Source organism: Sus scrofa, chromosome 1, assembly GCF_000003025.6.
Source record: "Sus scrofa isolate TJ Tabasco breed Duroc chromosome 1, Sscrofa11.1, whole genome shotgun sequence".
Lineage (NCBI taxonomy): Eukaryota > Metazoa > Chordata > Mammalia > Artiodactyla > Suidae > Sus > Sus scrofa.
This window is the reverse complement of record NC_010443.5, coordinates 221,342,062-221,368,150: the sequence shown is the minus strand read 5'-3', so window position 1 is coordinate 221,368,150 and position 26,089 is coordinate 221,342,062. Positions and strand designations below refer to the sequence as shown.

General features: G+C 40.7%; 1 protein-coding gene across 1 annotated transcript in view; it reads left to right on the top strand.

Annotated features, from left to right (window-relative positions):
* DOCK8 (dedicator of cytokinesis 8) overlaps positions 1 to 26,089 on the top strand; it is a 234,119-nt gene that overhangs the window by 123,739 nt on the left and 84,291 nt on the right. Inside the window, 5 exon segments of the mRNA XM_003121929.6 lie at positions 18,812 to 18,929; positions 20,369 to 20,439; positions 21,498 to 21,636; positions 22,275 to 22,376; positions 25,742 to 25,837. Of these exon segments, the coding sequence (XP_003121977.3) occupies positions 18,812 to 18,929; positions 20,369 to 20,439; positions 21,498 to 21,636; positions 22,275 to 22,376; positions 25,742 to 25,837 (526 nt within the window).

Below are 26,089 nucleotides of genomic sequence, written 5' to 3'. Positions count from 1 at the left end.
ACCCCGAAGAAATACTAGGGAACAAAACATGAAAATCATGTACTGGTCACAGTTCAATCCTATGTTTGAAAGTTGGAAACATTCGTTTTTATCAGTTTCTCGCGTATCCTTCCAGAAAGAAACCACGTATGCACAAGCCAGTACAACTCCACATTTTTCCTTTCAGAATGCAAGTATAATGTCCACACCATTCTGCACCTTGATTTCTCATTGAACACTGTATTATGAAGAGCCCATCTCTATGAAAACAGAGAACAGCCTTGTGCTTTTTGATGCCTGCACTGAATCTCATTATATGAATGTATCGTGATTCATTTAACCTCAGACTAATGAGCATCTAAGATGTTACCAATCTTTTGACATTACAAATGATGTTACAGTAGAAAATCTAATATACTCCTTCACACATGTGCGAGCATATGTATTGTATAAATGCCTACTTTTCACCTTTCAAGGAGTGTTTAAATAACTCCGTTGTAAACACAAGACAACCCTGAAGCCCAGTCCTTGGTTATCCTAGACATAGCAAGCAATTGTTTGTGGAACACAAACTTATTATAAACACTTTAATTAGGAACAGCGGTGACAGCTCAGGCACCATCTAATCATTTGAATTAGCCAAGTAATGGAGACAAAGGCCAAGTGAGTTCCCAGTGCCAAAATTATCCAGATAATTAAGTTCCCTACTTGACTTTGCTCTGGCAAGTTGGTCTCCATATTAAATTGGAAGCACAAGCCCCACTTCCATGATGCCTTGCTCCCAAAGTTAGCCATCCTTCTTTTAGAAGAATGAAAAAACTCAGGCGTGAAGCACTTACCTAAGATTATTTAGCAGCAATGGTAGGTTTAGCAAAGCTCTCCATCCAGTACAACATTTAGCCACTTGAGGGCACAATTTGCTCACTTTCGAGATTCAGGCACACTGAGGTGTCTTACATTTTAAAGTGAACGGAGTCACAGCTTCTTAAAGGAAAACACCCACTTCGTTTTTTTGCCCTTGAAGCCTAGGTTCAAAAACAACTGGAAAGGTATTCCAGGGAGCCAAGAGATCGCCGTTTTAGCACTTTTTGCAAAGGATTTTATTTTACTTTGTCAGCTTCTGCCTTCTTTCATGAGTTAGTCATGACCTTAGAGACCTGGCACTTTTTTGAAGGATGTGGCAGAGAGAAGGGTGGAGAAATGTATCCTGTACTATAGAGAAAGAGCTGAATCTTTTGGGGGGAGGGGAGTGTGTTGTTTACTGTACCTATTTACACATTCAACAATCCTGCCCCAAATACAAAACTAAAAGAACAGGCAGTAATAGAATCATATTAAGGAGATTGAGTCTCTGTATGTTTATATCATTGATTTCACAAGTTGCAGCCCCTCATTGGTGCCTGTTTTTTACTCATTCCCTGTAAGTCCAGCATACTTTAATATCACTGCCTGTAAACAACTCTCCTAACAAAAAATCTTGCTCTGTCCATTTATTGGGGGTGAATGTAATTTTACCCCAGACATTCTTTACATACATTTCAGCAGAAAGGTTCATAAAGCATCCTGTGTTCACACGGGGTGGGATTATAAGGTTGGTGGGGGTGGACGCAACAGAGAAATGGTGATGAAAGTGCAGCAGACGGGGCCTGTGTTTGATGATGATGACGATGATGATGATGAATAGTTTGCCTGGATGAGAAGGAGCTTGCTGAAATTCAAAAAGCCTTCTTTCTTTGATTTCTCTACTTCTGTTAGTTTTTAAATTATTATTTTCAAATAAGTTTCTTTGAAGTGGCTTGTCTTCTGATGAGATATCCTTCAGGGAGTTGTTCTCTCTTATTTCTTTTGCCATTTAGAAGGAAAAAAAACCTTTTCCACTTTTTAGCTTTTCATTCTTTGTTCTGACTTTCCTGGGCACTTTAGAGGCCTACTCTTCCTATGAAGTGTTTGGCCCTCTCTAAAGCAGAGGTGTTTTGACAGCTCTTCATTAATGCATATCCTGTGCTTTTAAGTCCCAGACAGGTTGTCCTCGGCCCCATGCAGCAGAAGTCAGAATGCCCTGGGGGAAAATATTAGATGCTATGTGAAGGCCTTCCCAGGGCAAAAGTAGGTTTTTAAATTTTTTTAATTTTTATTTATTTTTTAAATTTTTTGTTAGGGTATAGTTGACTTACAATGTTCTGTCAATTTCTGCTGTACAGCAAAGTGACTCAGTCATACATATATATACATCAGTTTTTCTCATATCATCTTCCATTATGTTCTGTCACAGGTAATTGTATACAGTTCCCTGTGTTGTATAGTAGGACCTCATTACTCATCCATTCTAAATTAATAATTTGCGTCTACTAACTCCAAAGTCCCCAGGCATCCCACTCCCTCCCCCCACCTTGGCAAACACAAGTCTGTTCTCCATGTCTGTGATCTGTTTCTGTTCTGCAGGTTCATTTGTGCTGTATTTTAGATTCCACATGTAAGTGGTAAATTTTCATTCTTTTTCCTAGATGAATAATATTCCATTGGGTGTATATACCACATCTTCTTATGGCAGTCTTCTATTGATGGATACTTGGGTTGCTTCCTTGTCTTGGCTATTGCAAATACTGCTACACTGAACATTGGGGTGCATGTATCTTTTTGAATTAGTGTTTTTGTTGTCTTTGGATTATAAGCCCAGGAGTTGAAATTGCTGGGTCATGTTGTAATTTTATTTTTCATTATTTGAGAAACCGCCATACTGTTTCCATGGCGGCTGCACCAACTTACATTCCCACCCACCATTTACAAGAGGGATTACAGCAGGGGTTTGGTGGCCCCCGTGCCCCAGGGACATCCCTGATTTCTCTGATAGGCTGATTTTTAACTCTGCAAGGTCCTGGGAGAACCTGAGTGGCTGCCCCAGTTTGCCTTGGCCATCTTTTTCTGGATGAGGTTCAACTCTGAGTAGGTGCCAGGGGAAGGCAGTTCTCCCATGGGAAGGTTTTGATGTGATCTCATCACTGGGGACTGGACTGGACCTGAAGAAATCAGTCTGTCCATAGTCATGTTTGGGAGTTTAGCCCTAGACTCGTGCAAGTCAGGAGGGCAGTTGGTGACCACTTTCAACACCAATCATGGCTGAAAAAGAGTCCCCATGTCTCTAATGCCCCTGTAGGAGGCGCCCTTCTCACTCACTGATCTCTAAGACTCAAATGCCACGAAGCTGTCATGGGAGAGACCCATTGATAAATCATGTAATTTTTTTTTAATAATCATATTATCATTGTCACTGTATTCTTTCCCTGCTCTATCAGAATCCAGCCTGGGCTCCATTTAACAAGTCATATTCTAGGAGTTTTCACCGTGGAATAACAGTAACAAATCTGACTAGTAACCATGAGGTTGTGGGTTCAATCCCTGGCCTCACTCAGTGGATTAAGGATCTAGCGTTGCCACGAGCTGTGATGTAGGTGGCAGATTCGGCTCGGTTCCTACGTTGCTGTGGCTGTGGCATAGTCTGGCAGCTGTAGCTCCAGTTAGACCCCTAGCTTGGGAATCTCCATGTGCAGCGGGTGCAGCCCTAAAAAGCCAAACCAACAAACAAAAAAACTGTCATATTCTACACAGGTGAAGCCGACTTTGTTTACCAGAATCTCCTGGTAAACATTCACTGAGCGGGATTGATAACATAAAACAGAAGGGGAGCTCATGAAGGGTGAGGAGTTTTCCTCTTTACGTGCAGGATCTGTTTACTCACAGCGATGGGATAGTGGCAGTGCTTTCTGGTTAAAGATGCTGTGACAGCGGTTCCCTGGCCCTCTCTCTAGCCATAGCCAGCGTTATACAAACTCTACATCTTTGCACTGTACCCAGTGTTTCTAACAGTCACACAAAACTTTCCCCAAAGACAGTCAGAGCCCTATGAAAATCAGGATTTGTTCCAAACTTGGCATTTACCCAGTAAATTATTCTGTGGGCGTTTCAGTACCTCCCAGTAGTTTATGGGCTCTTTCGATGGATGTTGGGTATGGGACTGTTTGGCCAAGGAAGTACAGAGTGACAGCAGCAGCAGCAGAAGTGGCATTTGACTTGACTAAATATAAACTTTAAGGCAGGTGTGGAGCAGAGGTGGACAGGTGACTCCAGACATACAGCTCTGAAGGTGGCCACCTGTAAAGTAGGGTGAGTCCCTGAATAGGCCTTAGGGCCTCCCTGCTCCTCCCAAGTGGCTGACTTTTACAGGAATTCCAGTGCCCAGTGTAAGCACAGAATCATTGGAGCGATGGGTGTGATCCCACCATGACACCCCAGCAGGGTGGGGGCCCCAGAGCCCAGAGAGGGATACACTTCTTTTATAAGGTCTCTAGTGCCTTCTCCTAGAGTTGAGTTGAAATGAAATCCACTCTAGCACAAAAATTCGTACCAAGTGCCGCATCTTTACCTTTCTAGGTCAGGGAGAATTCAAGGCCATTGCAATGACTGTTACTCAGCGCACTAAATGGTCCTGGGACAGGCACAGCCCCTGCAGACTTGTCCCTGTGGGGTGAGTGTGGGGAGCAAGAACTCCTCCCCTCTTCCCCTCCTTACCCTCTGTCATGGAGCAGGATACTTGTCCTTTGACAGACTTGCTCACCATAAGCCAGGCTTGTCACCCTATGAATGAGGTTGATGCAGTCACCTAGCCACTATTTTTGAGCCCCTGCTATGTGCCAGGCACATGCATGGGGCTAGGAGAACAAAGAGGGGGACTGTTCTTCCCCAGAGGCAAACCCCAGTCTCCTCAGAGACACTAGGACCGCTCATAGCCTTGCTCATCGGCACAAAGACATGCATGCAGCTTTGCCCTGCAGTCATTGAAGATCTTTGCAGGTTCTCTAACCTCCAAAACCCAAACAAGCCTTCTCTCTCACCAAGGACCCAAAGCAGGCACGTGTATCTAGAAGTCATTGGGGACATCCAGATAGTTTACTTTTTAGTACACCTGTTGTTTCCTCCATTTCCAGTATTTTCTTCCCCAGCCCGAACCAAAGCATCTGGCAATACTAAAATCATCAGGAATGACAAAGCAAGCATTTTAACTAATAGTATTGATCTATTTATTGGCTTTTTTTTTTTAATGACTAGGAGACCAATAAAGGCTCTTCCCCCCACCAAAAGAAAAAAGTCAGCTTTAGCAAAGACAAGACTTAGGAATTTTCTGGTATGTGTATGTGTTTTGGTCAGCTAGCTGATTTGTTTTAGGAAACTATTTGCAAAGCCTGGAAAAAATGTGCTCCCTCTGTCTCTCAAAGAACATGCAGGTTGGTTCATGTTAGTCTTCCATGTGACAGTTTTGCCTGGGGCTTTTTTTTTTTCCACCACACCTGTGGCACGCTGGAGTTCCCAGGCCAGGGATTGAACCTGTGCCACAGTAGTGACAATGTCAGATCCTTACCCTACCTTGTGGGATTTTGAAAAATGCAGCTCAGATTTGGCATCAAAATGGTATCTTTAGGAGTTCCCATAGTAGCTCAGTGGTTAACAAACCTGACTGGCATCCATGAGGACGCAGGTTTGATTCCTGGCCTTGCTCAGTGGGTTAAGGATCCGGCGTTGCCGTGAGCTGTAGTGTAGGTTGCAGATGCGGCTCGGATCCCGTGTTGCTATGGCCCTGGTGTAGGCCAGCAGCTGTAGCTCCAATTGGACCCCTAGCCTGGGAACCTCCATACACCACAGGTGCAGCCCTAGAAAAGAGAGAAAGACACCCCCCCCAAAAAAAAGGTATCCTTAAACTTGAATTTTAGGTATTTTATAAAGCCAAATATTATTGAAATGTTCGTTTTGTTTGGAGGAAACTTTCATTGAAAATGTGATGTTTTATGTAAGAAGTAAGTGTTCTTGTGGTAGGTAGTTTTTAGCATTTGTCCTATCTTTTATTTGACCTGTCACGTGCTCTTTAAGAAACATTAATTCAGTTAATAGAATCAAAACTAGAACCAAAAAAATTGTTTATATATTTTTTTAATTCTCAAGTTTTTATACTTTGTAGGTGATAGGATTGACTTCATGAAGGCTGCTTTGATATTAAGAATGTTTTCCTAGGGAGTTCCTGTTGCGGCCCAGCAGTTATGAACCGAACTAGTATCCATGAGGATGCAGGTTCAATCCCTGGCCTCACTCACTGGGTTAAGGATCCGGTGTTGCCATGAGCTATGGTGTAGGTCGCAGATGCGGTTTGGATCCCACAGCATTGCTGTGGCTGCAGTGTAGGCTGGCAGCTGCAGCTCAAGTCAGCCTCTTAGCCTGGGAACTTCCATATGCTGCAGATGGGGCCCTGAAAAGCAAAAAAAGCAAAAAAAAAAAAAAAAAAAAAAAAAAAAAGAATATTTTCCTATAGGTAATCATGATATTATATTCCTTAAACCAGGAATAATAACCCTGAGATACAGTAAGAGGCAGAAATGTTAGAAGGCAAAGCATTTTTTTAAAGGAATCTCATGCTTAAATATCAGCGAATAGGTAATATATACTGTTTTAAAATGTATATGCTTGTGATAGTTACCACTTGCTGCATAATAGAAACTCTACAGCGCAACATAACAAACAGTCCTCTCACAGTTTATGTGGGTCATCCAGGTGTGACTTAGCTGAGTGCTTCTGACTTAAGTCTCTCAAAAGGCCACAGTCAGGATGGTACCCAAGGCTGTGATCACCCCAAGGGTCAGCTAGGGGAGGATTCACTTCCATGCTCACTCGTGAAGTTGTCGACAGTATTCAGTTCCTCTTGGATTGTTAAGCTGAGGGCCTTCATTCGTCCCTAGCATTGGCAAGAGGTCTCCTTGAATTCCTTGCTATGTTGGATTCTCGATAGGGCAACTCACAAGAAGGCAGTTGGCATCTTTAGAATAAATGGGGTTGGGGGTAGAAAGAGAAGAGAGAGAAGCCAGAGTCTTTTTGTAGCCTAATCTCAAAACTGACCTCCTTGCACTTCTGCTGTATCCTGTTGGTTAGCCCCAAGCCACTGGGTCCAGTCCATAACCGAGAGGAGGGAGCCACACAGGGTGAGAGTACCAGGAGGCAGGCATCAATGGGAGCTGTCTTCGAACTGTTACCACTGTTCTTAATCAAGCTACAGAAAGTTGGGATGCTCCTGTTGTGTGACTCTGAAGGAGTGTGGGGAGGGAGGGAGGGAGGAAGCGATTGAGGGAGAAGGGAGGATTACTTCTGCCCATGCTGAGGACCAGGCTCTCCATAGAGAGTATTCCCATCATCCTGCTGTATTTCTCAGGCATCTGCAGTACATCTTTCCCTAGTAGAGAATTAATCTTTTCTTGACACATCTTCTAGGGTGAGAAGAGTCCCCACCACCAGCCCTCACTAACCCACACGCCAAAGAAACAAGCCTACTATACGAGGGAGCATTTTTTTCACCTAGGTTAAAGCAGGTTTCCCAAGTTTCCTTAGATTCACAGTAGCAGGGGGAAAATCCTAAGCTGTATCTATTAAGGCATGAGGTCCTTTATTCTGTTTCTGAGCATGTACCCTTCTACCCCACCATAGATTCACCTCCCTAAGCATCTGTTAACTTATATACATAGCTAAAATCTCTATAAACCCTCTGAGTGAAATGGAAAAAAGTAGCTGTGGAAGGGTGAGTTTTGCAGGATGCCTGAAACATCTCTTACTAAAGAAGTTCCAATATTTGCTCATGTAGAATAAAATACATTCTTATTAAATATTTTCTAGTCATCAAAAAAAAAAAAAACAAAACAAAAACAAAAAACACTGAAATAGGGTTCTAGTAACCCCCCTAGGAGCTGGGTCTATTTAACAGATTTCTGAGTCCTCCCTAAGTGAGAATCAAAAAAATTATCCAGACGACTTAGACCTTAAAACCGCATCATGGGTTCTGTGGTGGTAGTTGGGAGCTGGAAGAACTGTAGGTATTGAATGAATCCTTTGAGTATACTGTCGGTGTCAAGTTGAAGAAAGATAAAAAAAAAAAAACAAAAACAAAAAACCGAAAACAGCAACAACCGTGGACAGACCATAAATCTAACCTCTTTTAAGAAGGAAATAAACTGGGTAAACCAATTCATACTCAGGTGGACGTGACTGATATATAAAGCACTTATACATTCACTTTGCTAAGCAGAATTTCAAAAGAATATTTGATAACATGAATACAATAACCAGTAAAATTTCAACTAGTTCAACAAAGTATCATTTACAAAAATTTCAAGCCAGGTTGGAGAGAGACTTATTTTTTCCTAAAGTAGTCAGTTTTTCCCAGCATGTTTCAAGTGCTTATATGTGACTCTTTTCAATGGGAATCTGATCTGGATAAGACCTAAGATCACAAACATGCCAGCTTTCCCTTTGGGTCTTTTGCTGTTGAAACCTAGCTGGATTTTTTCTAAACAAATGAGTGGGTTTTAAGAAGAGTTCAGGTGCTTTCACCTGTTTCTGAAGGGTAACATTTGCTTTAGCCCAACCTGAGGTCCTGCTTTATTTCACAGCAATGCTGGCTTTCCCTGCTCTCACTTAAGAGGAACTTTTTATCTATCTCATAAAAATAAGGAGTGGGGATTGATGTAATAGGGAAGGTTCTCTACAAATATAGGAGCTGTGAGCATTTCATTAGTTCATGTTCAAAGACAAATTCTTAGTAGTTATGATAGTTGTTCTCTAAAAAGACACCCATATTTGATGTTCAAATTGTAGTTCCTCAGTTGAGAAAGCATGGTTTATATCCCCGCCAAAGTCCTTAAAAATGGTGTAATAATAAGTATCAAAGTTTGCTATTGGTTTTTTTTTTTCTCTCATTAGTTTTTGTTTTGGAGTGCATTGTTTGTTTGTTTGTTTGTTTGTTTTGCGTAACAAGACAGGAGAGAGAAAATACTGGGTCATTTATTGCAGTGTTTCCAAACAATTTGGTGACATTTTTGTCCCTGGCTTCTTAACTGCATTTGCTTTCTGTGAGGGTGGGGGGTAGAGGTCCCTGATATCCAGAATACAGTACTGGCATTCCTACAGCACACTGCAGCCTGGCCCACAGAGCACTGAGGTTACTGAGGGGCAAGCTGCTGCTGGTAACAGCATCCCCAGTGCCTCCTTCCAATCTTGTGCCACATCCCAGAGCAGGCAGCCTTGTGCAGACTCTGACTGGTGCCCTGGAACAAGTTTCACATTCCATTTTTCTTGCTTTGATTTCTAAAGATGGAACATTCTTTTCACCCTACACATGAAGGGTTTTCTTTCCATTTCTATGTTTCACTGATTCCTTTTTGAGTTTGTGCTTTGATCTAACCTAAAATATTAGAAATAAGAATAAACATAAATGATGGCATGAGGCCATGGAATGACGAGACAGGACATAGCAAATGTTTTATTTTTGTGCATTTATTTATAAACATTCCCATTCTAAAAAGCATCTGAGGCAGCTTACAGAGATTATATAACAAGGTATAAAATTTCTAAGTGAAAGGAAAATAAGAAAATCAGTATAAATCTGGGTGAGGTTAATATGCAGAATATAATTGTCGAGGTCCTTGACAATTCCTTTAAAAAGTCAGCTGCATATTTGACTTTGAGCTAACTAGAAGCCAAAAAAAAAAAAAAAAAAAAAAAGATTACAGTGAACTACAGGACTCATATATCTGCCAAATTAAAAAGAGGCTAGTTCTGGAATTCCTGTTGTGGCACAGTAGAAATTAATCCAACTAGGAACCATGAGGTTGCTGGTTCGATCCCTGGCCTCACTCAGTGGGTTAAGGATCCTGCGTTGCCATGAGTTGTGGTGTAGGTCACAGATGTGGCTCGGATCCTGTGTTGCTATGGCTGTGGCATAGGCCAGCAGCAACAGCTCTGATTCAATCCCTAGCCTGGGAGCCTCCATATGCTGCAGGTGTAGCCCTTAAAAAAAAAAAAAAAAAAAAAAAAAGGAGGCCAGTTCTCTTGGATGAGTGATTGTCAAACTTATATGTACATTTGAATCACCTGGGGCATTGTTAAAATGGGGTCCTAGTTCAGCAGGTCTGAGACGCATCCTAACTTGCCACAAGGTGATGCTGATGCTGATTCTGATACTGCTCCTCTAGGAATATCTTTTGAGTAGCAGAGTCTTAGGTCATCCGTAAGCATTTACAAAGCATGCCCCCACTTAAAATATATAGCCAAATTAGGTTTGAAGATTTCCTAGGCATTTCCAGAATGTACCAAATGTTAAACTCTTAAGTTTCTAACTTCATTTGCACTTGATTATTTAAAACAAACCAAAAACAAAACAAAAAAACCCACCTCTAACAGAGGGACAGTACTCGCTCTCATTTTTAAACCTTTTAAAAAATGCTTGGAGTTCACTGGTGGCCTAGTGGTTAAGGAATCGATGCTGTCACTACTGTGGCTTGGGTAGCGCTGTGGCTTAGGTTTGATCCCTGTCCTGGGAACTTCCTCCTGCTGCAGGCACATCCAAAAAAAAAAAAAAACTTACAGTTTGGGGAAACATACTTTAGCCCTTCTAAATAATTTAATAAAAGACCACATCATGATGAAGTTCTAGTGAGTCTGACTGTTAACCAAAGAGCCTGTTTACTGTTGTTCTTAAAAACTGTAGTGATTATGGGCACTGGGTCTAGTATGATGTTTAGAGCACCTGAATTTGAATTGCACTGTGCCATTGCTAGTTGTGTTACCTTGTGAAAGTTATGCCTCCTCTCTGAGCCTCAGTTTTATCATCTGCTTAATGAGGCTAATAGTAGCCCTGTCATTGGGACTATCAGCTCCTATTAGAGTGGTGCCTGTACATAGTAAGATTTAAAATTGCTAGGTACTTTTATTATTACATTTAAAATACATTTTGCTGGCAGTGAAATGTGAATGATAAAACCACCTTTACAGCTGCTCATTTTGCCTAAGTCCCTCAATAATATATCTAGATTTGTAGTTTTCTTTGGAGTGCTTGAATAAAAGATGTCAGTTAACTGTAGGATATTACTGATATTAATAGGCAGTTGAATTTTGTTCTGCTTAAATCAAAGTCTGTAGCTATCACATTAGTAAAAGGAATAAGAGCCACTGTGCTTTTTCTGTAGTTTTCAAATGAGGGAATCCTGTTCATACCATTGGTTTTGCTACCTTTCTGCTTTGGCCAATAGTTCATCAGTAATTTGGCTCTGTCTTTGTAAAAAGGACTAGAGAGGGAGCCCTTTGTGTTTGAAAACATAAGGAAAGAAAAAGAAATTACATTGCCAAAATAGGTTGAAAATGTTTACTTAAAAACTCACAGAGCTTCTTATATAGAAAGCTATTTCAATACTGTTGTATCAAGAGAGATACAGTTTTTTCTCCCCCCCCCCCCTTTTTTTGGCTTTTTAGGACTGCACTCACAGCATATGGAAGTCTCCAGGCTAGGTAGGGGTCAAATTGGAGCTGCAGCTGCCATCCTACACCACAGCCACAGCAATGCTGGACCTGAGCCATGTCTGAAACCTACACCACAGCTCACAGCAACACCAGATCCTTAACCCACTGAGCAAGGCCAGGGATCAAACTCACATCCTCATAGATGCTAGTTGGGTTCATAACCTGCTAGGCCACAATGGTAACTTCGAGATAGGCGTTAATTTACTATTGCATCTACCTCAATCCAGTGCATATTGCTAGTGGCCTACTGTGAAACCAATAATTATTCTAGCTGTTTCTATTATTGGAAAATAAATAAAACAGAAAAACCAATTTCTCTGGTGTTTTATTCTTCCCCTCACTCATATCAATAGCCAAGTTCCCTTTAAGACTTCCCTAAGCCCAGAGCACTTGGCTACATGTCAATTAAGACATATTAAAACACGGAGTTTCTGTTGTGGTGCAGCTGATACGAACCCAACTAGTATCCATGAGGACGCTAGTTCAGTCCTTGGCCTCGCTTAGTGGGTTAAGGATCTGGCGTTGCTGAAAGCTGTGGTGTAGGTCACAGATGAGGCTCAGATCCCATGTTGCTGTGGCTGTGGTGTAGGCTGGCAGTGTAACTCCAATTCAACCCCTAGCCTGGGAAATTCCATATGCCACACCAGTGGCCCTAAAAGCAAAATAAATAAATAAATAAAATGAACCCACTCCCTTATTTATTACATATACCCTATGTATAATTTTATAAAAATCTGCACGATGGAAGGGGGCAGATTTTTCCCCCTGTAAATTAAGCTCAGTAGCATTACTGTTGACTAATTGACAAAATGTTGCATTTGATAAGCATTTAATTTAAAATTCATTAATTTTGTCATTGAGGTTTTAGTTTTCATATTTTGAAACTAGTCATTTTTAAAGATCTCAGACATTTTCGTGGAATCCCAAGATGTTCGTCAATCTTAGGCTCTGTACCCATCATCCTGAGAGAAGACAACAACCCTACCCTCATCCCAGGCCCAGCTGAGGGTGTGGAATCATCCAAGGCCCGTGACCTTGTGAGGAAGTGGATTTCAGTGACTAGAAGACACTGGAGGGGTGCCCCTCAAAAGGAACACTTTGCCATTTTCTGGGAGGCTGTGAGAGAGAGAGAAAGATGGGGAGGGTGTATCAGAAAGACACAAAGAGGAAGAGAGATTAAGAGACACTGAAAGAGAGGCAGAAACACACACAGATTAAATATGATGAGTGCGCCACAAGAGATTCAGAGAGACATAGATAAATTGAAAGGTGGAGGAAGAAACCCGGAGAAATTGATCCATTCCTTAAGTAACATATTTTAAGATCCCACAGCCCTGCAGAATGTTTACATTTGTGTTAGTCCATTCAGCAGTTTCACACAATCTTGATAGGAAGAGAGTCTTCATTTGTATCACATTTGCAATTTACAGAGTGTTTCTCCAGTATCATTGCATTTGAGACTTCTGCCTTTTTATTGCAGGTGAGAAAATTGACTTGTCCATCTCCTATTTGTAGAACATTCTGTGGTTTTTTTAAAGGACATTCTCACCCCAAATCTTATCTGGTGGGGTCACTAATCATAGGTCCCCATACAAGCCCATCTTCCTTGGTATAAAAGCACCTTAGTTTACAGGCATTACTGATGCTCAGAAGACCTAATAATTTTTTTCTCCTTTTTTTTTTAAACAAAAGAAAATATTTGATATTACTGCTTTGTTAAGGTTCTACTCTGAAATGACAGAAAGCCAAAATTGACACCAATTCCATCACAAAATGAAATTACCTTTTTCATTTCCTCATATCATCTTTTAGCCCTTCTCCTTTATACATATTCAATTGATGAATATTTACAGCCCTCTCACATGTAATGTTTTACATTGTGAATTTTCACTCCACATTATGCAATGCGTATAAACCATTTAGCTCACTTCCGTCTCACTTTCAAAGAGACATATCAGATGCCAAGGATTGTTTAACCCTGAACAACTGCAGTTAATCCTTTGACTCTCTTTGGAATTTCCAAGGCCCTGGAATATTCTCAGAGTATAGAAGGCTAGTTTTTGGCTTCATGGCATGACTGAGTTGTCCTTTATATACTCCTGGGCAAGTGTGGCCATGAGTGACACAGATTTTTTTTTTTTTTTTTTTTAAGGGCTGCACCCATGGCACATGGGGGTTCCCAGGCTAGGGGTCGAATCGGAGGTACTGCTGCTGGTCTACACCACAGCTCACTGCAATGCCACATCCTTAACCCACTGAGCGAGGCCAGGGATGGAACCCACAACCTCATGGTTCCTAGTTGGATTCATTTCCACTGTGCCACAAGGGGAACTCTGAACATTGAAAATTTTAAAAGAGCACTTACAATAGATTGTTTTTTGTTTGGCTGCACTGGTGGCATATGGAATTACCTGGGTCAGGGATCAAATCAGAGCCACAGCTGCGACCTTTACCACATATGTGGCAACACCAGATCCTTAACCCATTGCACCTGGCTGGGGTTCAAACCTGCATTTCCATAGCAGCCTGAGCCACCACAGTCAGATTCTTACCCACTGCACCACAGTGGGTAAGAACTGTAAGGGTTTAGGAACTCCTAAAATAGATTTTTTTAATGAATTCGTAAGTAAATTTAACAAAATATATATAAGCAACAACCATGGATGAATCTCATAAACATTATACCAAATGAATTAAGGCAGATGCATTTGAGACTTCTGTATGATTCCAACTATGTGAAACTCTGGAAAAGAAACTCTAATCTTGGCATTCCTGTTCATCTGTACTTCCATGTGCCACAGGTACGGCCCTAAAAAGACAAAAAATAAAATAAAATAAAATGGCACCATGGCAACACTGGATTCTTAACCCACTGAGCAAGGCTAGGGATTGAACCCACATCCTCATGGATCCTAGTCAGGTTCTATTTGTTTCCTTGCACTGGATAAAGAATAAATGAAACTGAGGAGAAGCCAAACTGTTGCTTGGATAGCTTTGAAAGGTTTCAAGTTCACTTGCATCAACCTGTTTTCAGCAAAAGAAATAGAGGATGGTCCCAAGACAGTAAAGAGCAGAGAGAGTTTGGTCAACAGTGGGATTTAAGAATGACCACATTCCACATGTTAACCTCTAACTTCCTGAGTTGCCCAATCACAGCAGCTTAAAATTAAGCTGAGAGGCAGGAGTTCCCTGGTGGCCTAGTGGTTAGGTCAGTGCTTTCACTGCTGCGGCCCAAGTTCAGTCCCTGGTCTGGAAACTGAGATTCTGCATCAAGCCAGTGCATGTGGCAGTTCTATACATATAACTTATTTATATGTATGTAAATAAGTTGGGGGCTGTTGCTAAATTAATGGAAAGAATCTGGAGTATCCGAAATAGTTCACAATCAGGAAAAAACCGTCTGAAGTGATTCTGGAAAGAAAATTGTTGATGACTACCAAATGTCCTGCTCTGTGTTATAATGCACCTGACTGAAAAAAAGTGTTTTGTCCACATTTGGGCAAAGATGAGATTATAGTAAATGCCCTGCGTTTACACTGGACCTGTAGTTACTAAAGAAATTTTCAAAATAACTTTGCTATGACAAGGGGATCCTATTTCATCTATGGGCTATCTTTTAAAAAGTCATTAGATAACATAATTCTTAGGATTTTTCTCTAGCTAACATGAGGCATTTAATTTACCACATGTAAAGCGTATGATCCAGAGTTCCTGTCATGGCTCAGGGGTTAATGAACCAGACTAGTAACCATGAGGACTCAGGTTTGATCCCTGGCCTTACTCAGTGGATTAAAGATCCGGCATTGCCCTGAGCTGTGGTGTAGTTCACATATTCGGCTCTGATCCCGCATTGCTGCGGCTGTGGTGTAGGCTGGCCCCTATAGCTCCGACTTGACCCCTAGCCTGGGAACTTCCATATGCCACAGGTGCAGCCCTAAAAAGACAAAATGCAAAAAAATAAAAAATATATATGATCTTCTTTTCATTTGTTGATAATGACTCTTATCTGGTTTAGGCCTTACGGATTACTGACCATGCAGGCAGTTCTTCCCTTCTAAGAGAAGACATTATTTTCTTGTATCCAAAAAAATCATGCAGATTTAACAAAATATCACTTAGCATTCTTGCCAGTAAGAAATAGGATGATCTTTGGGAAATGCATCTTCTTAAGAAAAATTCTTTGGCAGCGTCATTGAACCTTCCCTGGGAGTCAGCTTTCTGGCCTGCGAAAAGGGATGTTGGGCTAAATTCTCCTGAAGTTTTCTTTCTGCTCTGTACTCTGTGAAGAGAGCAGTGGTGATAATAGTTAATGGAAGGGTCAGCAACCCCTTAGGAAGCGATGTGCAACATTGCTGGCCACTGATAGAGGATGTGGGGGGCCGGTGGGTGGCGCCCCTGTGTTGGGATGTAGGAGAGAAGTGTGGTGACAGCTGACTTGCTTATCCAGTCTGGCAGGGCTACTAGTGCTGTGATGTATGCAGACCCTTTCATCCTGCTGCTTCAAAGCATTTTTACAAACGCTGGCTCATTATTTCTTCAAGCACAACACAAAGAAAGGTTGATTGGTGTCCTTTCAATTAATTCAAAGAGGAAGAAACGGAACTTTATAGAACTAAAAGAGATTCTTCCAGAAGTATACTGCAGTGCAGAGGGGCATGATATATAAAGTGTGCATCACAATTTTATGATTTTTTTTTAAAAAAGGAAATGATTTAGTGCTTATTTTCAGAGACTGAAATTATGGCACAGTTTGTAAAATGGAATATCATGCAGCCATTAAAATTGTCTTTATTAAGAATATTTAATCATACTGGGAAAATGGTCATAACTGAACAACAATAAATGACATAAAAAATAAGATAAAGTTTTGTATATAAAAATGTTTGATAAAAAAGTTTAAGGTACAGAGGGAAAAACACTAGGAGGAAATATGCTAGTTTTAGCAGTGATTTTGCAATGGGATATCAAATGGTTGCTATTTTATTCTTTCTACTTTTCTGTACTTTTTGAGTATTCAAGATTGAAAAAAGTATGCATACTGTTTTCATAATCATGTATTAGTTCCCTAATCATATGTATGCATGATCATCATATAATTCTATAAGAGAGGGAATATGTGAGCAGAATGGACCAGTAAGGAGAATGGCAGGAAAACCATCTTTGAGGATCTGACACGTGAGCTAAAACCCAAGAGAGGAGAAGGAATCAGTCACTTGGAGAACTGGGAGAAGCTCTTCTGGGCAGAGAGAATGGCCAGTACCCATGTGAGTGTGACCCCAGTAGGTAGCATTGACTATATCTATTAAAGACAGGATATTGGCCAGATAGAGTTGTATAGATCTGTAATGCAAAATTCACATGTATAGATCTGTCGTTCTCAAATGGGTGTGATTTTTACCCCACCTGGGAATACCTGGCAATGTCTGGAGATATTTTTCATTGTCACAACTGAGCAGGGGGAGATACTAGTTACATCTAGTGGGTAGAAGCCAGGGAGGCTGCTGAACATCCTGCAGTGCACAGGACAGCCCCTCAACACAGAACTGGCCAGGCTAAAATGTCAGGAGGGGTGAGGCTGAAAAACCTTGCCTGATATCGATTAATATGCAAATCCTTGTAAAATATTTCGAGGACCTATATTCACAGAGGGGAAATCTGGTGACCTGGCCCTCCTTCTTGTCACTACTCTCCTGGTTTCCTAGTTCACACAAAGGTCGATTTGTCATCCTGAACCCTTTGGGGCTAGAAGGTGTCTGCTTGGAGAGAGTGTGTTACGTAGGAGTTAGAACAGTGGACCAGGAGTGAGGAAGACATTTTCCCAAAGAACATGACACCAACTAATTGGATCAGCCTTTGGCGTACTGTTGATGCAACTGTTAACAGGATTCAGACAATCAAGGCAAACTTGTGTCTGAGAGATGGCATGAACAACACAATCTGAAAAGTCCGTTTCTTATCATTTTATTTAATGGTAGTCTTCTTTTTCTTTCTTTCTTCCTTCCTGTCTGTCTGTCTGTTCTTTTTTCTTTCTTTCTTTCTTTCTTTTTTTTTTTTTTTTTTTTGTGAAATCCTTAATCCACTGCACCACCAGGGGAACTCCAATTCCAGAGGGAGTCTTCTGAGGGAATATAGCTGAAATAAGATTAAGACCACGACTCTGGAGCCAGAGTGCCTGATTTCAGTTCTTGACTGCCATTTCCTAATTGTATATCCTTTTTTCTCTCATTTTTGACAAAAGCATGATGCCATGAAAATAGTGTGTACCTATAGGATAATTATGAGAATTAAACTAATAAATATGAAGCATTTGAAACATTGCCTGACTTAGGATGAGTACTATATAAATATCAGTATCACTATTGTTTCTTTAAATCAGGAATATGATTCATTGAAAGTATATATATTCATTCTTTTATTCAAGAAATATATAATTTTTTAGTACCTACTAGGTCCCAGGCACTATTCTAGCTACTAAAGATCCATCAGTGAATCAAAAACATCAGACAAAAATCCATGCCCTTATGGAGCTTACCTTTTAGTGAATTATACTAGTAGCAATGCAAATACAAAGAAAAATAAAATAAAAGGATAGTCAGCTTAGTACATGTCCTATAGTTGTTGAATGGGTGGATATATTATTCATAGTGTGTTGTGTTATTGTTACGCAACTAATTGGGCTTGGAAGTTTGAGCTATCATCTTGGATAAGAAAAGAAAGTTAAACCAATACAGAATGTCATGCCAATGAGAAATTGAACCTACTAAGTAAACATTAGAAAGGAAAAAGAGAAAAAGGAGAAAGGAAATTAGACCATCGTCTAGGGCCATGAGTTTTGTTTCATGTGACCTGAACATTTTTTGCTTTCTTTTCTTTGTGTCAGACATAGAGTTACCCTAGGGAGATATCCACATTCCAAGACAATAAGACTTTCTCGGCAGCAGCAGATACCATTTATGTACAGCAAAACAGAGAACAAGATTGGTTATTATCAGATGACCACAGCCAAAGAGGAAGAATCAACAGTAAACTCACTCACTCTCCAAAAACCATTCATGTCTGAAAGAGTAAACGCCTTCAGAACCTCATGAGTGCAGGCTTCAGCATTCCCTGAAGAGCTTGGTTAAAACAAACTCTGGGAGTTCCCACTGTGGCTCAGTGGTAACAACCAAACTAGTATCCATTAGGATGTAGGTTTGATCCCTGCCCTTGCTCAGTGGGTTAAGGATCCAGTATTGCAATGAGCTGTGGTGTAGGTCATAGACATGGCTTGGATCCCTCATTGCTGTGGCTGTGGTATAGGCCAGCAACTGTAGCTCTGATTGGACCCCTAGCCTGGGAACCTTCATATACCACAGTTGTGGCCCTAAAAAGACAAATAAATAAGATACTTAAAATAAAATAAAATAAGCTCTGGACTTTACTGATTGGTTCCTCATCTTTACTCTTGCAGAAACCTCCTCTATGTGTATCCCCAGAGGCTGAACTTTGCTAACAAACTTGCATCTGCTCGGAACATCACAATCAAGATCCAGTTTATGTGTGGAGAGGACGCCAGCAATGCTATGCCGGTAACGAGGGAAATAAACCCTTGCCTCAAACCAGGGTGGGCTTGAACTTCCCTAGTCAGGGGACACAGACAGAATCCAGGGCTCATCAGCATATGGTGTGTGTCTGCTCAGGCCAACACCAGTGAGCATGTGCAGAGGCCCTATCTACTACTGGTCCCAGGATACTGATGGGGAAGCAGGGTCAGGCTACATCCAAAGTCTCTTTCCCAGCTGATTCCACAGGGAGCTATGAAATTTGGAAATGCAGGTCATTTTAGAGGACTGAAAAATATCCACACCATCCTCATAGCATAAGTAGAGAGACAGACCCAGAGTGCCAGCTGTGTTTGCTGTGCTTCCACATGGGCCCTGCAAACACAGCTACCCAAACCCCAGACCACACCTAGAGATAAATAGAAAGTACTGCCTAGAAATAGTAAACACATGCCAACTCAGCACCTTTAGGAATGGTTCTTCATCCTGAGGTAAAATATAAAATCAAATAGTAAATATAGAATGCAGTGTTAAGGACCCCCAAATGCCAGAATTTTTATTTTCTTAACCTTCTGCCAATCAATGAGATGGGTGATTAGCTATTTTTATTTTATTTAGGTTGCAGATTTCAGTTAATACATCTTTCTACCAAAGTCATTTTTTTTCCAGTACTCCCATTCTTCAAATATCTACATTATTAAAACCATCTTTTTAATGTCCCACCTACCTTCCCAATGCAAGTTATCTTCCTGCAGTGGTTGTGGGAAAGAAATCCTAGAGGAAGGTTCCCCTGGTTCTCTCTGCTCTTACCCTGGCAAGTCCATCAGGATGCCAGGTACAGCCGTGCAGATGCTGGCGATCACCAGGATACCAAGCCAAGGACTCACAGGGGCCAAACCCCAGCCTGTTCACCAGTCACCAAGCCCTGGGACCTGGCATGGGCATAAGTGCATCTAGTAGGAAGGGCTCCTTTTTTCTTTTTTTTCTTTTTTCTTATTTACCTGAAGGGGAGTCCGCTTGTGAAATCATGTGCCTTTAAGGCCAACGCAGACCCAAAGAGGTGACTTTTTCTAAATAACATAAACATGTGGCCAGGGAAGGTCCTTGATGACCCAAGTGGTCAGGAAAAAGAGACTGGGAAGAGAGGCTGGACCAGTGAGGGACCTCTCACCAAAGGAAAAACTAAGTGGCGTTGCCCCATGGTACAGCCCACTAGGCAGAGAGGGCTCTAGCTCTCCAGTCACAAGCCTCTGGCCTTGGTCACTGATACAGGCCCGGGGCCTCAGCCTACCCTTCGTAGCTCGTTCGTCTACATCAGTGTGTAGCTGGGCCATGTGTAGAACCCCGCATTCTTAATTTACAGAACACAGCTCTGTGAGACCAGAAGTTCCTATTGGGCTGATGATTGTTGGTTTGCCTTACCCAAGTATCCCTGTTAACTTGGCCCTTTCTATACTGGTGGACAGGTCATCTTTGGAAAATCCAACGGGCCTGAATTTCTGCAGGAAGTATACACAGCCATTACATACCATAACAAGTAAGTATCCTTAAGAGTTCTAAACATATACCAACGTCATTTCATTACTGCCTGGGTTTTCTGAATCCCCTAGGTGATTCCTCCCACGGTTTTTATAATTCAGGGATTGAGGGAGAGGAAATACCTGACTCTATGTTGGAGATGCACCATGTTTGCCAATAACTATGATCTGGAGAAGAAGATGTCTTCAGGAATCTAATACTGTTTTGACTTTTCTGGAGCCTTCTATTCTAGTGTGATGCAGAGAGTATTTATGGTGTTTCCTAAAGAAACAAACTTCTTGACTGGAGGGGCCAGAAACAAGAACCCGCCCTCCTTGCTCTGACTCTTGTCTTCTGTGTACCACTCCACACTCACACCATTATCTACTTCAGTAGGATTTAAATTGACCAAAGGAGAAGGGAAATACTCATTTTAGGCGGATAAACTGAGTCAAAGATTAACATCTAAACTGCTACTCACAATTCCAGGTAGGACATCAGGACAGGGTCAGACAGACTTAAGTTTGATCCTGGCCTGATAACCTTGGCCTGTTTAAGTACTTCTCTGAACCCACCCTCTTGGACTGGGATGAGGATGAGAGGAGTAATGTCCACAAAGCCCTTAGGAAACTGCCTGGGACATCCTAATTCAGCAAAATCCAGTTCCCTTTCCTTCCTGCATCCTTCATTTGTTTCTCCCAAATCCTTTGATGAGTGCCGGCCGTGTGCCAGTCCCTGTTCTTGGGGTGGAGATAGAAAAGGAGGTCACAGCAGGACTCTAGGCTTCATCCCCTGTTCAGATTAAGTTGTTGGGTTTTTCCACTGCATGCAGGGATTTTTTTTTTTTCCTCACAAAGCTTTTAGTTTGTGTGCAGCCTTATGTAAGTGAAGTGTATCCAGTGACATAAGCTTGATCCCAAAGACGTTTGGCTTAAGAACAGACTGCTGCAAAATGAAAAGCAAAACACCAGGCAGGAGAATTCTGAGGGGCAAAGGGTCTCTGGCATTACAATTTATAGTCAGAGAAGCCATCCTTCTTGCTGAGAGTTATTCGTATATAATGTACTTTTGAAACAGGTCTCCTGACTTCTACGAAGAAGTGAAAATTAAGCTCCCTGCTAAGCTCACAGTAAATCACCACCTCCTGTTCACCTTCTATCATATCAGCTGTCAGCAGAAGCAAGGAAACTCCGTAGAAAGTCTCCTGGGATATACAGTGAGTTGTTTTCAACTTACAGATTGGTGGTTGGTGCATCCAAGGTCCTTGCAGAGATTAACAACTAATTCCTACTCGCTTTTTTTTTTTCCTGTCAGAAGTAGCAAAATGCGCCAAACCAGATGACAGCAAAGAGCAGAAATGACTTGACTTAGCAAAAGACAGTTTCAGGAATGGAAAGTTGTGGGTGATAGATATTGAAAGTATTTATTTATACTTTTATTTATTTATTTATTTATTTATTTATAAAAAAAAGCATTACAATGTCCTTTATTTCCAAATTTTATATATATGCTTCATATGAAAATAACTCTTTTCTCCCCAAAGGGAAAAAGTTATTTCTTCAAAATATATAAAAGGTAAAATAAATATTGATATTGTTCAGGCACACACAAACATTGGCCATAAAGAAAAATGCTACTACCTTGGCTCTAAAAGCAGTGAATCATTGATATTACCAGCTCAGGAGCTCTCAGGGAATTTAAAATGCAAAGAACTTGACAGAAATTACTGCCCAAAACAACCCTGGTCAATATCTAATCATCCTTTAGTTGCATTTGATTATTGTGAGCTAGATAAATTGCTAGAATTATATGCTGTAATAAATACCATTTTATTCTTTACATCATCTGTTTCAGTGGCTGCCAATTCTCTTAAATGAACGTCTTCAAACTGGATCCTACTGTCTCCCCGTTGCCTTGGAAAAGCTGCCACCCAACTACTCTATGCATTCTGCAGAGGTAACTAACCAGCTGGCCATCAGCTGTTTCCTGTCCAGCCATGGTCTTGGACCACCTTTCCAGACCCACTTCCCATTCCCTTTTACACATAACCAAGGATGCTCAGGATGTTTTGGGGAGCAGTCATCTGTCGGGATATGATGTTTTCTAAGAGTATGCAGTTCTGAGAGGATGGCCTTGAGATCTTGTTCATTTAGATTATCACCAATTCAGAATGTTTGGTAAATACAGCCTGTACCTAGGCAGCATAACCTCATATTATCTACAACTAAGGAATTTACAAAATAATGTATTTTTTAATGATTTTTATTTTTTCCATTATAGTTGGTTTACAGTGTTCTGTCAGTTTCCTACTGTATAGCAAAGTGACCCAGTCATGCATACATATATACATTCTTTTTCTCATATTATCCTCCATCATGCTCCATCACAAGTGACTAGATATATTACCCTGTGCTATACAGCAGGATCTCATTGCTTATCCATTCCAAATGCAGTAGTTTGCATCTATTAACTCCAGATTCCCAGTCCATTCTACTTCCTCCCACTTGCCCTTGTCAACCACGAGTCTCTTCTCCAAGTCCATGAGTTTCTTTTCTATGGAGAGGTTCATTTGTGCCATGTATTAGATTTTAGATATAAGTGATATCATATGGTATTTGTCTTTCTCTTTCTTACTTACTTCATTTAGTATGCGAGTCTCTAGTTCCATCCATGTTGCTGCAGATGACATATGACCCAGCAGTCCCACTCTTGGGCATATATCCAGACAAAACTTTCCTTGAAAAAGATACATGCACCCCTATGTTCACTGCAGCACTATTCACAATAGCAAAGACATGAAAATCTAAATGTCCATCAACAGATGAATGGATTAAGAAGATGTGGTATACATACACAGTGGAATACTACTTAGCCATAAAGAAGAAAAGAATAATGTATTTTAAAAGGGAAGGCAAATAGAGCCCACTTGCATTAACAACTGCTCTCAACATCAATCCTTATAAAAGGTTCCCACACCAGATTCCGTCACTTTTCCTTTGGGTCAATTGTCATAGTCCCCAGGTGGATATTGGGCTTATTATTCCTCTAAAGACCTGATGTCCATAGTCTTTCACTCCTCCTGTTTTCTGCACTGCCTCTTGCCTATCCACTCCGCTGCTGTCCATCCATTTAAAGAGAACCCATTGACCACCCCCCTCCATTCTGACTGCACCAGCTCTCATGCTTCTCAGTCTGGTTAGTGTAGGTTTACATCAGGTATTATTTTGAAGCAAATCCCAGACATCATATCATTTCATTTCTAAATATTTTAGTATGTACCTTAAAGGGTAAGGGCTCTTTTTATTAACCATTGCAATACCTTTGTCATTTCTTAAAAGTTAGTAATAGCTTCTTAATATCTTTAAATATCCAGTCAGTGATCAAATTTCCAATGATCTGATTAATGTCAGGTTTTTTTTTTTCCCACAGCTGTTTATGGATCAAGATCCAAATAATGTCCATATATTTATATTGATTGACATGTCTATTGATGGACAAGACTATAGGTCTCCCTTCATCTCTTTTGTTTTCCTTGTAAATTTCAAGTTGAAGAATTTCCCAGGAATTTGAATTTTGTTACAACTTTTATAGTCAATTTTCTTCCCTACTCTGACTACCCACTCCCCATCCCCAGACTATTCCATTTTATTTTATTTTTTTCCTGGAGAGGAGAGGGAATCTTCCTTTGCCCTGGGCCACAGGCCTTAGATCAAACTATTCTCCAAAAAAACATCTAAGGTCAACCTGAGTATGTTCTCAGAGATTTCCTGATTATTCTTCATGATTTGAACACAAAGTCCCTTATTTAAGCCCTCAAAACCACCTTTTCATCATCAAGCTGCACATTCTAATGTTCTAGAATGCCCCATTTTCTCCTTAATGCTGCTGAACAAAGCTGGGTTTAGAGACAAATCTCCATCCCAAAATCCAGATTTTGCCATGCCCTAGCTGTGTGAACACAGGTGAATTTCTTACCCTCTCTGAGTCTCAAAAGATGAAACCTAGTCCATACTTGCCTATAAAGTTGCTATGAATATTAAATGAGGTAATACTTATCAAGCAATAATTCAATGCTTAAGTAAATATTAGTTCCTTTTCCCTACTTGCTCTAAACTATCTTTATTGCTATGCCTCAGCTTCTCCTAATATCCAGTAGAATTGCCACTAACCACGTGAGGCTGTTTAAAACGTGGCTAGTGCAAACTGAGATGAGCTATTAGTATAAAATACAAACTGAATCTCAAAGACTTAGTAGAGGAAAAAGAATGTAAAATATTGCATTCATAATTTTCCATATTGGTTACATGTTGGAACAATATTTAGGCTATATTGGGTTCAACAAAACATAGTATTAAAATTATTATCACGTGTTTTTAAAAATTTTTTAAATACGGCCACTAGAAAATTTTAAGTGACGTTGATGGCTCGCATGTATATTTTTAGTGGTGAGCACTACTTTAGATTGCTGCAAACGCCAGTGTTCCCAGGAGCATGACTTATTAGTGATAAGTGGCAGGTCCCAGTGGAATTTGTTCATGCTGGAGACTATCTTCCTTTCCAAGGTCATAGTCACTCATCTGCTCCAGGTGCCAGGCTAGGATGCAAGACCAATGTCTTTATATCATCCAGTTCTCAAAAGACCTTAGAAATCAGGCTTTCACATGAAATTTTCTGACTTTCAAATACCGGCAACTAATTCAACAAAGTTTCTAATGGTGGGCCAAACAGCACTTGTTTGTAGACTGTATCCAGCTTTGGGGCCTAGTTGGTGACTCTGTCTGAGATAGTTCCCCTGGATATGTCCTACCCTCGCAGGTTCAGCTTCCTTCTGTTAAAATGCATGAGACACGAAACCCACTGTGGCATAGGCTGGCAGCTGTAGCTATGATTCGACCCCTAGCCTGGGAACCTCCATATGCTGCGAGTGCAGCCCTCAAAAGACAAAAAAAAAAAAAAAAAAGATATTCCACACTTTGTCCTGACATTCCTGTTTAATAGAGAAATCATTGGGATATTACTTTTTAAATTCCTAGATTACAAATGCTGGATGGAAGCTTAAATTAAATCCCTCAATTCTAACCCCTCCTTTCAGCATGAGAAAACAAAGGCCCAGAGAGTTTCACTGGCCAAAGTAAAAATAATTATTTAAGTGTAGAACTGAACTTGAATCCAAGGCTCCTAACTCTAAGACCAGTTACATTCATTTTCCAGGGAGTTTTATATTTGTTTAACCCTGCCAGCTTCTGTCAAATCACTTTGCTGTGCTTGTAAGTAATCAGAAAAGAGAATCTAATTGCTAATTTTTTTTTCCTTTGACACAGAAAGTCCCTTCACAGAATCCTCCCATTAAGTGGGCTGAAGGACATAAGGGAGTATTCAATATTGAAGTGCAAGCTGTTTCTTCTGTTCACACCCAGGTAAGGAACATCAGGGTCAAGTTCAAATCAGAGCAGGAGGGTAATAGTGAAAATAGGGTCCATTAGAAGCAGAGAAAGTGCTAAGGACAGGTCAACAAAAGATCAATGAAAATCTTTGTGCATGGATAAAACAAAAGAAGGGAAAAAACCTTTTAGTTCCTTATGGGAAATTACAAACCTATTAGGTTTATTTGCTGTTTAAATAGAAAGACCTTATAAAAATCTTGAGCACCTTTGGAACTAGGAACCCGG